Source organism: Pelophylax lessonae (genome assembly GCF_965119305.1).
Source record: "Pelophylax lessonae genome assembly, chromosome: 3".
Lineage (NCBI taxonomy): Eukaryota > Metazoa > Chordata > Amphibia > Anura > Ranidae > Pelophylax > Pelophylax lessonae.
In genome coordinates, this window is record NC_138770.1 from 517105158 (window position 1) to 517117738 (window position 12581).

Here is a 12581-nt window from a genome sequence, read left to right on the forward strand (position 1 = left end):
AATTTACACTGTTATACAAGCTGTACACTCACTACTTTACATTGTAGCAAAGTGTAATTGCTTCAGTGTTGTAACATGAAAAGATATAATAAAATATTTACAAAAATGCGAGGGGTATACTCATTTTTGTGAGATACTGTGTATATATATATATATCTACAGTGGGGATCGAAAGTTTGGGCACCCCAGGTAAAAATGTGTATTAATGTGCATTAAGAAGCCAAGGAAAGATGGAAAAATCTCCAAAAAGGCATCAAATTACAGATTAGACATTCTTATAATATGTCAACAAAAGTTAGATTTTATTTCCATCATTTATACTTTCAAAATAACAGAAAACAAAAAAATGGTGCCTGAAGGAGGACTCACGCTGTGCACGGGAGGAGGCCTGGAGTACCTTGGCACGGTATGTGCTCAGTGTGCGACCATTACCATGAAAGTGCAAGCATGGATCAGTGTTGGCATTGCGGCTATCTGCTGCTGTGGGCAGAGAGAAGTGAGGGCCGACCCAAGCAGATGTGTGTATCTTTTTTTTTTTTAACAGAAAAGTTTATTAGAAAATCAGTGCAACAATACAGAAGTGCAGCCAACAAGGTACATTATCCAAAACAAAAAGGAGATACTTGTAGCATACAACAGTAATCCGTGCACAAATACAGGCAGGGTACACAATCAATACAGTCAACCCACAGCAGTAACCCGAAAAGATAGACACGTACAATACAGGAGACACAATACTGTTCAAGTCCCAGATCCAGATATAGTCAGGGGCCCCGTGGGAGAAGGAGGCGCGGGGTCAGGGGACTAAGGGAGGGGACACCACCACCGTGCCCCACCTCCCCAGCCCCCCAGGGGAATTAGAACCAAGGTAACACCCAGGGGCATGAAGGGATAGATCAACACCCCCGCCACCAAGCCCCATCCCACCAGAACTAAAGGCGGACAGACCGTGACCCCAGCCACTTGTCCCAGATCTTTCCAAACTTCTGCGGGCACTGATGGCCCATGTAGGTCAGTTTATAAAGTGGAAGGGCCGAGTCCACCAACGCCCGCCAATGGGCGACCGCCGGAGGAGCCGACCCCCTCCAATGTTGCAGTAGGGTTTTCCTGGCATAAAACGACAAGTAGAATAACAACAGTTTCACATATTTAGCCTGAGTCATCAAACCACCCAGCCCCAGAAGAAGTATCCTAGGGTCAAGGGGGACCTGGACCTCCACTACCGCACTCATCACGGCCACCACCTCCCTCCAGTACCCCTGAATCTCGGGACAGTCCCATACCACATGAAAGAAAGTTCCAACCGCCTGCTGACACTTATAGCATAACTCCGAATGCGCAGGGTAGATCCGAGGCAGGCGCTGAGGAGTGTAATACGCCCTGTGCAGAAATTTAAGCTGGATAAACCTATCCCTAGCCGAGATCATCGTGGGCAAGTACTGCCTAATCCCCGTTTCCCAGTCCTCTTCAATAAGTGTAGGAACATCCTGACGCCAGCATTCAAACAGGGAGGAATTTCCATCTGATTGGCGCACGTAAGGCGAAGATAGACCGATGACAAGATCTTGTCTGCATTACGCGTGGTCAAGAATCGCTCCACCTGATTCGGAGCAACGGTGACCGCCCCCCGGGAATTGCGCCTGCGCCGCATGTCTCAACTGCAGGTACCGGAACAACATGCAGGATGGAAGGCCAAATTTCTCTCGCAGTTCTGGAAAGGAGAACAACGTGCCCGACGGCATGATATGTTGTATTTTTATCACCGGGATAGACCTGAGGTGAGACAAGTTTGGGTTTCCCCACAAGGAAGTATGGGGTGAGACCGTCCCCCCTCCCCCGCGGCCACCAGCATCTGTTCCCACACCCGTACCACCGTACACGTCGACGGCGTCACCTGAGCAGCCGCCCTCCTTCCCCTATAAACCAGGTTCGAGAGGGCCGCGTAGGAGCCCAGAATGGCAGCCTCGAGGGTGACAGCCGGATTAGAGCGAGGCTGGGCAAACCACCACCTCACCGTAACCAAAACTGCCGCCCAATAGTATTTCTTAAAGCAGGGTAACGCCAGACCCCCCGAGGAAAGCGGCAGCTGGAGTTTCCACCTAGCTATGCGGGGCACCGCCCCCGCCCAAATAAAGGAGGAGAGGACACCATCCAATCTGCGAAAAAATGACGCTGGGACAGGTATCGGGGTATTTCTAAAGATATAGAGGAACTTAGGGAGAAAAACCATCTTTATCAAATTCACGCGGCCTACCGGTGTCAAGGGTAGTGTCCGCCATACCTGACATTTGTTCACCAATTGTTGGAATACAGGTTCCAAATTATCCACAAGGTAACGCGATAGATCCGTACGCACCGTGACTCTAAGGTATCTAAACTGGTCAACCCACTGCAATGGTATGTCCGCCGGGGGAGGGGGAGTAGCAGCCGTGAGGGGCATCACACTAGACTTAGACCAATTTATCCGAACCCCCGAGAACACCCCATGCCTATCAATAATGGACAAGGCCGCGGCAAGAGAGTCCGAGGTGTCATTTAGATAGAGAAGGGTATCGTCTGCATACAGTGAAATGCGTTCAACTACCTGTCCCACTCGCAAGCCTCCTACGTCATCCGTCATGCAAAATCTAATAGCTAAGGGTTCTATTGCGAGGGCGAAGAGACCGGGGGACAGCGGGCAGCCCTGACGCGTACCCCTTCCCAGCTGAAATGGGGAGGACAAAAGGCCATTAGTACGGATTCGGGCCACCGGGGCCGCGTATAATAAGCGGATCCACGCAATAAACCGGGGCCCGAAGCCAAATCTAGATAACACCTGCCACAGATAGCCCCATTCCACGGAGTCGAAAGCTTTTTCTGCATCTAGCGATGCCACTGCACCCTGTGAGTCATTCGACTCCGCATACGCTATGTTGGTATGTAAGCGGCGAACGTTGATGTCCGTACCCTTACCCAGCATAAATCCAGTCTGATCCCCGTGGACTAAGCTGAGGATCACAGAGTTAAGGCGATTGGCCAGAACTTTAGTCAAGAGTTTAGCATCCACATTTAGCAGTGAGATGGGCCTATAGGAGGAACATAATTCAGGGTCCTTACCGGGCTTAGGCAGGACAACAACAACAGCCTCCGACATAGAGGGTGGCAGGGAGCCCGCCTCCAAGGCCGCACAGAGCGTCCCATGAAAAGAAGAAGCAATAATATCCAAGTTAGTTTTATAAAACTCAGTGGGGAGGCCATCTGGGCCAGGAGTCTTCCCAGCCTGCAGGGATTTGATCGCTAACTTAACCTCACGCAGGGAGATGGGAGCGTCGAGCCGCGAAGCCCCGGCAGGGGGGAGGGAGGGAAAGTCAATCTTATCTAGATAGGCCGACAGGTCCTCAGGCGGATAGGCCACCCTAGTGGTATATAGGGAGGAGTAGTATTCCTCAAACCTCTGCGAGATCAACGTCGGGTCCGAGAGCAACGTCCCATCCTCCGCCCTGATATTGGCAATGCTAGCCCCCCCGGATCTCTCCGACGCCAGCCAGGCCAACAGCCGACCAGATCGCTCCCCCTGCTCAAACACCCGCTGGGATTGGGAAAGTAGAAAGCGGCGACACGACTCAGCACGAATCAGTGCCACCTCCCGATATGCGGACTGCATGTCAGAGTACGTGCCCCTGTCCAGTGTGGACAGATAGTCCGCCTCCAGAGACGCAGCCTTGGCTTCAGCAACAGACAACTGTACTCGAGATTCCCCCCTTACTTTAGAAATATTGTACTGGTATCTACCTCTAGCATAAGCCTTGAAGGCGTCCCACACCATAGCTGGGGTCGCAGTGCCCTCATTATGGTGCCAGAACTCACCAAGTTCGGAGGACAGTATCGGCACAATCCTCTCGTCCGTCACCCAAAACCGAGATAGTCGCCACAAACCCTGACCCACCACCGAGTCCGTAGAGAGGCCAATCAACACCGGGGCATGGTCAGAGATGCCCCGAGGAAGGATGGAGGTCCCCAACACCCTGGGCAGTAAGGACGAACTGACATATATCAGATCAATACGTGAAAACGTAGCATGGGTGGCTGAGTGGCATGTATATTGGCGCTGAGAAGGATGTTTCCAGCGCCAGACATCCTGTAGACCAAGCGCCTCCGCCCAGCGGGCTAGGCCAGAGTCAGTCAGCGGGTCAGGGCGAAGCTTATCTAGGGAGGGGTTAGGCGGCACATTAAAGTCACCAGCAAAAATTAAGTTAGGAGTAGGGTACTGAGCTACCAGGCCCTGAAGTCTACGTAGCAGGCTAAGGTCAGCAGGCGGAGGAACATATAACCCAACAATCACCAGTTCTATCCGGTCACACAGGGCATGCAAGACAATATATCTACCGTCTTGGTCCAAGTGGAGATCCAGGAGCACAAATTGGAGGGATCGGTGCACAAGAACACTAACCCCGCGGGAGTAGGAGGAGAAGGTAGAGTGATAATACACCCCCACCCATGACCTCTTCAAGGCCAACACCCGGGCACCCGTGAGGTGGGTCTCCTGAAGAATACAGATGTGCGGGTGGTGTTTCTGCAAAAAGGAGAACACCAGAGAATGCTTAAACTTAGAGTTCAAGCCCCGCACATTCCACGTGACCAACCTCAGGGGGGCCATAGCATCAGGAGGAGAGATGTGTGTATCTTGGGAGTCCTGGCTCACTCGGGAGGTGACAGGCACAGAGTCCAGGTTCCTCGGCGGAAGCAGGAGGGGCATAATTTGAGTATTGATGAAGCTGGAGGCCATGCAGTCTGACAGTGGATCAGCCTTGTCAATAAGAGGGACTCAGTCACTAGGATCTCTAGGGAGAGGGTGCATGCCAGTCCAGCAGGCTGGGAAGTGACCAGAGGATGCACCGATATCCACCGCAGCAGAGTCAAGGTCTGCTCCTGTTCCCATTCCACAGCAAAAATGGCCCGTGGCCAACAAGGCCTCACCGACCAGTCTCAGCACTGAGGAAGGGGCCGGGGTTAATAATGTGGGGTCCCCCTCCTTTCAGTACAAGTACGGATCCATTGAGGAGGGGATTGAAGATTGGAGATCCGAAGATGAGACGGAAGGGGACTGGGGTTCTGAAGCTGGGAGCAGCACACCAGGCCCTGAGGTTGTCATTGTACCAGATTAAGAGACTCAAGAGTCAATAGAAAAAAGGGAGCTGGCCCAAAAATTGGGGTTCTGTGAGGCCTATACAAAATGGGGCCCCGGACCTAACCCCACTTACAAACTATGCCCGGGCTTGGGACCAGAACGAGGTGTACAGCTCCCTGATTAGAAGAGAGTAGACCCCTTTTTCTTTGCCTGGGAGAGGTAATAGGAAAACCCTCCCCCGACTATTTTGGATACAAAGATGGATGCAACACAAGGTGGCGATGGAGTATGGATACGATTATCCGTATGCTCCCAGGGAGGTCATGATAAATATTGAAGAGAAAAAGGACTTCTTGTGTGATAAAGCAACCTGGGATTTTTTCTATGTCCCCAAGCCTTTTCAGGATTCACCCAGAACTGACCTCAAAGAAATATTTGACGCAGTAAAAACACAATGGTTGTACGGACAATCTATTTACATCGACAAGTTCGTCATCCAGACGGATCGGGCCAGGCTTGGTCCATCCGAGTGGGGGACGGCCAGGGAGCCCTTGTCAGGGTCCCCCACCCAGAGTACTGTATTTAAATGGAGTACTTCACTTACAAGCCATCTTAAAGAGAAAATATAATGCTGAATTTCACAGTTACTGTTCTAGTTAAAGTTGTTACTTCTGTTCTGTAGACCCCTTGGGCCACAGGGCCAGGGTCCTAACAAGGAACTTTATCCAAACAGACTACTTGGGCCAACAGGCCAGGATCTCTTGGATTACAAATGTTGTTTTGAGAGACTGCAAAATTTTCAGCTGGAAGGTAAGAAACGGGTGGCCGTCGCAGTGATGGATGGTGCATCCAGGAAGTCTGGTGGTAGGTGCTCTGAAAGACGTCTTGCATCTCCCTGATTTAGCAGGACTGCAGGCTACTCAGGTTCCAGTGGTTTGCCCTGTTTGCAGAAAGGAGAAGTGTCGTGAGAGACAGCAGGAAGATGCTGTGTTCATCTTCTCAAGGACTCTGCATAGGTAGTCAATGGTAGGGCACAGATTCCCCCAGGAGGAGGGGGAGAATTGGACCCGGCGTATCAAGCACTGAATAGCAGAGGAGTCAGGGAATGGAGTGAGAAGGTCGCCCCTGTGGGGAGGGTCTTTTCACTCAACTGTTCAGGTAGTTAGTCCTGTAATGGATGTATATGTAGTAGGGCTGCACGATATTGGGAAAAAAATCACATTGCAATATTTTTTCCCCAACGATATATATTGCGATATTTATACCCGCCTCTTCCTGGTGTACATGGTACAGTCGCCTCCCCTCCGTATTTGGTACCTTCTTGGCGGCCTCAGCCCACATGCGCTCCCTCCGCCTCTTCTGTTTGTCCCTCATGATCGGGCTGTGAAGTCGGTTCTCCCGGAGGGAATGGGAATCTCTCTGGCTGGGGGCAGACGGAAACGCGGGAAGTTGGGGTAACGCTGGGAGTTGTAGTCCTCTCCACCAGGCAGCTCGTTCGCACCGGAAGCACACTCCCAGTCCCCACAATACACTTCCGCCCCACAGCACAGCGAACCAATCAGGTGTGCAGGCACGCGTGATTGGTTCGCTGTGCCGTTGCTCACCGCTCAGTCAGGAGAACTAGCTGCAGGGCTGCCTTACATCGTATGTTCGGCAATGTGACTATAGCCCACGCTTGCAGCACGATAGTCGATATCACATCGACTATCGTTCAGCCCTAATATGTAGCATGACTAACTTTTCATTTTTTCTCTACAGGTGGGCTCACAGTAGAGACAGATAGTCAGGATCTGTATGTTTGCCTAAATCCTCACCAAGCAGATTTTGTTTTGTGGGGGGTGCATACTTTCATGCACTTTAAATGATTTGTATATGTGTACAGTATGAAGATTTTTTCAGGTAAATTATTTTTACATTTGTTTCTTCCCTTTTCCCCCTTTTTCCAGGTTTGTGGGATACTCCTGACTTTTGACAGATTTTTGTAGGAGGCGGCTGCCTCAGAGCCAATGGGGACATGGCTCATTTTTGGTGCGGGATGGATGTAGCACCCTCCTAGGTAGGTGCTAGAAAAACTATATTGTGGCCCTCTCTGCTTATCAGGGGGGCCTCTGATTGTTCAGCTAGGCTGTCATGTGTTTCCAGGTGTGTCTGATGAGCTTGGGGAGTCTCCCCACTGTATCCAATAAGGGCTCTTGTTGGACAGTGGAGGAAACCTAACCAATAGCACACCAGGGCTTATATCAGTCTCAGTGGGTGGAACCTGCCACAATGCACCCTGGGATGGGGTATAAGTCTGAGGGGAGCACATGACAGTGTGTCTTTGGCGGGAAGCAGAGTCCCAGGAGGAGGGTGACGTCTGTCTCTCCTCCTGTCAGCACTAGTAAAAGTGTCCTGGGCAGTCGGCCTAGAGGGCGAAGGTGGAGCTGAGCTGCAGAGAGGGATCCAGGGTGCCGTGGACTGAGTGGAGCTGCTGGGTGGAGGTTTCAAGAAAAACAGTATTGTGAGTACTTGAAACTGCCCAGGGGTCTGCCTAGGAGAGTGGACCACTCCAGAAGGTCAGAGGGATCTGGGAGCCAGCTAACCGGTAGAGAAAGGCTTAGAAAGGGGGTGCCAGTGTCTAAGCCCTGAAGATAAGTGAGTGAAAGAGGGTGCCGGTGTGGGCCCTGAAGTGTTCAGCAGTTCAGCAGCTATACAAGTAACTACCTCAGCAAGGAGTGCTTAAGGGAGCTTAAAGAGGACTTCTTTATACAAGAAAGCAGTCCAGAGTCAGTTTGGAGTTAACGGGCAGCAAGCCAGTGTTAACCAGCGTCAACCGGCATTGACCAGCATCTAGCCAGCATCAAGTCAGCGCCAATTGGCATTTTTCTCAGTTGTCCCTAGCAATTTGTGCATAGTTGAGCCAGAGGAGTATCCCACTCATTCTCTTCCCCCATCCAAGTTCTCAATACATACAAAAACCCAAAAATACTGGACTGTTCTTTGTCTCAGTGCTCACACTTGGAGAACATGCTTAAATGTGCTGTTGTTGCTAGCGGTAACCCAGGCAGACCCGTATCCAGCAAAACGACTGGGAATCTTACTACATATATATTAATAAATAAATATATATATATATATATATATATATATTATATGTATATGTATATTTCATCTCTATTCTTAGCTGTTTACCTAGAGTTCAGCTTAAAAGTGACACTTTACAATCTTAAATCAGTTTCTTGCAAAATAAAAGGTTTTATACTAACTATTCTGGTGGCACATCCCAATAAAATAAAGTTTCATGTGCTGAGTGAAAGGAGCTTTTAAGGAATATGAAGCAGCTATAGTGGTTTTAGTAAAAAAATGAAAAAAATATCATAAATCAAAATAATTTTTTTTATTTCTAATTTTGGACTACAGAAATTGGACAAAGGCGCCTACACTGGGAACAAAACAGTTAATATATAAAAACAGAAGGGCAGAATAGTGAGACATTTTGACCAGTACTGTATATTATAGCAAACTGCAGGTGGACACGACTACAGAGCTAGGTACTGTATAGTGTTCAGTGAGAGATGGTTTTACCTTGCCCCAATATCATTGGTACTATCACTGCAAATGACCTAGGTAACACAGACAGTCCTGTTCCTACATGGAATCACCTGCCTCTCTTTGTGATGTTTCATGGTAAGAAATCTACAGTAGGATTTTTTTTCTGTTTTTGAACAGGACAAATTGGAGACTGGAAAAATATCTTCACTGAAGAACAGAGCAAAGAAGTGGATACAAAGTTCCAACAATATCTTGCAGGGACGAAGCTGGGAGAATTGCTGAACTATACAAAATACTGCAAAATGTAGACATTTTGGAAAAATAATTAAGTGTAAAGTTGAACTACTGGAATTAAATAAATAGAACACCAATTCATATAGTTTTACTTGGTACCAGTCTCTTTTAATCACCTGAACACCAGCACCAAGATTGAAAGTGGAGGGAGGGGGGAGAACTAGGAGCCAATCAAGCCACTTGAGCTGGCAAGCAATACTCTGGCAGGAGGAGAGAGCAAAGTGAATAGTTGAATGACTCACCGCTGTTCTACATCTGGTTCTTCCTTGTTCAATCACCGCCAGGGATAGGGAGGTGACCAAACTGTAAAGCCTAAAGTGTTAGTAAAGGATAACTGTAATTATTTTTAAAAATGTTTTCTCCCCCACCCTACTACCTATTCTGCATACCCTGATTAAAAAAAATATCTGTGTACCTTTTTACCTGGTCATGTCCTATCACGTGATTCAGCAGCTCTGGCTTCCCTGTGTATAGAAGCATTCGACAATGGCTGTGAATTCTTGGAGCTTGTGACATCATTCATAGATTTCCATGGTCCCACTGTTATTGCCATTCCCTCCTCTGCAGCAGAAACTCACTGACACAGGGAAGCCGCATCATGTGACCAATCAAGATACAAAATATGTAAGTACGCAGATTTTTTATACAAGGTATGTAGGATAGGTAGGAGGAGGGAACGTTTTTAAGTTTTTAGGAGTAGTAAAAAGTAGCCTTATTTGCCAATTTAACCCAAGTAGAGAAAATCTAGTCCCAAACCTGGTTGTGCTGTCTGGTAGCACTCTCTATATCTTAGGACTAGCTGGACAGATATCCAAATCATTTTGCAGGTAAAAATGTTTCCATAAATCTGTTTAATTGTGCATTTATCTGTTTGCCTGGAGTTCAGCTTTAAGCAATGTGTAACTACAATGATACTCGATTAAACAGGTTGCATATCAAATTTGAAGTATTCATTGATGAGCTATAGTAAATATATTTTAAGATATCTGGATTGTGAACTGAAATAAAAGAAAAAAAAATTAGAGCTGTAAAATTAGTTGCGTTTTGCTTCAGTTTGGAAAATCAATATTGAAACTAGGTTAACGGTTTAACTTGGAAATGTCTTGACAATGTATTTTGTGGGCACACACCCTTTTCTTATGCCTATTCTCTGTATTCTGCTTGAGGGTTTTTATACCCAATAAATGGTTTACTTAAACCCACTGAATATATTACAGATTAAGTTCACCTTCTGGGAAAAATGATAAATGAACATGTTTTTGCAGAAAAAAAAAACATGCATTTATTATTTTTTCCTGCAAAACATTGCACCCTCGATCAGTGGGTAGTGAGTGCAATATCAGGCTCCTGCAGACAAGCCCTACAGCTTTCAGCTCATCAAAGGCCTTTCCAGTTCATTAACCGCTTCCTCCGGAAGGATTTGCCCCGTTAATGACCTGGCCATTTTTTTGCGATTCGGCATTGTGTTACTTTAACAGGCAATCGCGCCGTCGTGCGACGCTGTACCTAAATACATTTTCCCCACAAATAGAGCTTTATCACACCTGTGTGATTTTTATTTTTGCGCTATAAACAAAAAAAGAGTGACAATTCTGAAAAAAAAATATATTTTTCAATTTTTTTCATCATTTTAGGCCAATTTGTATTCTGCTACATATTTTTGGTAAATAAAATCCCAATAAGCATATTTTGATTAGTTTGTGCAAAAGTTATTGCGTCTACAAACTAGGGGAAAGATTTACGTCATTTTAATTTTTTAAATCTTTTTTACTAGCAATGGCAGAGATCTGCGATTTTTAGCGGGACTGCAACATTGCAGCAGACAGATCAAACGCCTAACTGACATTTTTTACACTTTTGGGGGGAACCAGTGACATTACTACAGTAATCAGTGCTAAAAATATGTTACTGTAATAATGACATTGGCAGGGAAGGGGTTAACCCAGGGGTGATCAAAGGGTTCCTCCTCTTCACTGAAGCCAGAGCTGGGACCAGATGATGCAACCAGACCGGAGCACCCTCAGCATAGGTAAGTATACAGATCCTTGCTTTACAGGGTAGATAGGCTTATAACTGGGGTGGGAGTAGATTTAAAAATAGTTAGTGTTTGACTGAACTTCAACCTTACCAAATAAAGATAAAGTTAAATCTTCAGCTGATGACACACAATTGGATTGTCCAAGGTACTCAGTAATTAACATATTGCAATGTAATCTCTTCATGGCGAATGCAAAAGAAATCTTAACTCCTGAAACCGGTTTTGAAACTTTGACATGGGTTAGTAAAATTATAGATATCATTGCAACTATGTATTGTATCCAGGTTATTTATACATGACTGTGATAGTAATGCAGGAAGTCTGACACTAAAAGTGACACTAATACAGTGATCAGTGCTAGAAATACGCACTGTCACTGTACTAATGACACTGGCTGGGAAGGAATTAACACCTAGGGCAAATAGTTAAACATGTGCCTGACAGTGCTTAGTGTGTTTACTGTGAGGAAGGTGCTTTTAGTAAGGAATGTGCTGGTTTTTATTCCCTGCTTTGCAGGGAAACAAAAACCTGCACATCCCTGCTGACGGGACAGAGCTCTATATTGTTTACACTGACAGAGCTCTGTCCTGTATTCCCCCTCGCTGATCGGCTGGTGCCGGCAGTAATTTATTGACAGGCACCCACTGATTGGCTTGTGCTGTCTCTAATCACGGCGCAGAAAGGTGCTCACCCTACCCAGAAGTGATGGATCACATACAGTGGTGATTGAAAGTTTGGGCACCCTAGGTAAAAATTTGTATTAATGTGCATAAAGAAGCCAAGGAAAGATGGAAAAATCTCCAAAAGGCATCAAATTACAGATTAGACATTCTTATATTATGTCAACAAAAGTTAGATTTTATTTCCATCATTGACACTTTCAAAATTACAGAAAACAAAAAAATGGCGTCTGCAAAAGTTTGGGCAGCCTGCAGAATTTATAGCATGCACTGCCCCCTTTGCAAGGCTGAGATCTGCCAGTGTCATGGATTGTTCCCAATCATCGTCTGGGAAGACCAGGTGATGTCAATCTCAAAGGTTTTAAATGCCCAGACTCATCTGACCTTGCTCCAACAATCAGCACCATGGGATCTTCTAAGCAGTTGTCTAGAAAACTGAAACTGAAAATAGTTGATGCTCACAAAGCTGGAGAAGGCTATAAGAAGATAGCAAAGCGTTTTCAGATGTCAATATCCTCTGTTCGGAATGTAATTAAGAAATGGCAGTCATCAGGAACAGTGGAAGTTAAAGATCTGGAAGACCAAGAAAAATATCAGACAGAACAGCTCGCAGGATTTTGAGAAAAACAATTCAAACCCCACGTTTGACTGCACGATCCCTCCAGAAAGATCTGGCAGACACTGGAGTTGTGGTACACTATTCCACTATAAAGAGATACTTGTACGAATATGGTCTTCATGGGAGAGTCTTCAGAAGAAAACCTCTTCTACGTCCTCACCACAAAAATCAGCATTTGAACTTTGCAAATGAACATATAGACAAGCCTGATGCATTTTGGAAACAAGTTCTGTGGACCGATGAGGTTAAAATTTAACTTTTTGGCCGTTATGAGCAAAGGTACATTTGGAGAAGAAGGGGGACAGAATTTAA

General features: G+C 46.5%; 1 protein-coding gene across 2 annotated transcripts in view; it reads left to right on the forward strand.

Moving 5' to 3' along the window:
• The window catches only part of LOC309549693 (sulfotransferase 6B1-like), a 607359-nt gene that overhangs the window by 51966 nt on the left and 542812 nt on the right, over nt 1-12581 (forward strand). The window contains exon 7 of one of the 2 annotated variants that reach the window (XM_082250141.1): nt 8816-8974. In XM_082250141.1, the coding sequence (XP_082106267.1) occupies nt 8816-8946 (131 nt within the window). In that variant the 3' untranslated portion in view covers nt 8947-8974. Of the gene's footprint in view, nt 1-8815; nt 9249-12581 lie in introns of those variants that run through there. The other variant, XM_082250140.1, reaches the window with a different exon arrangement.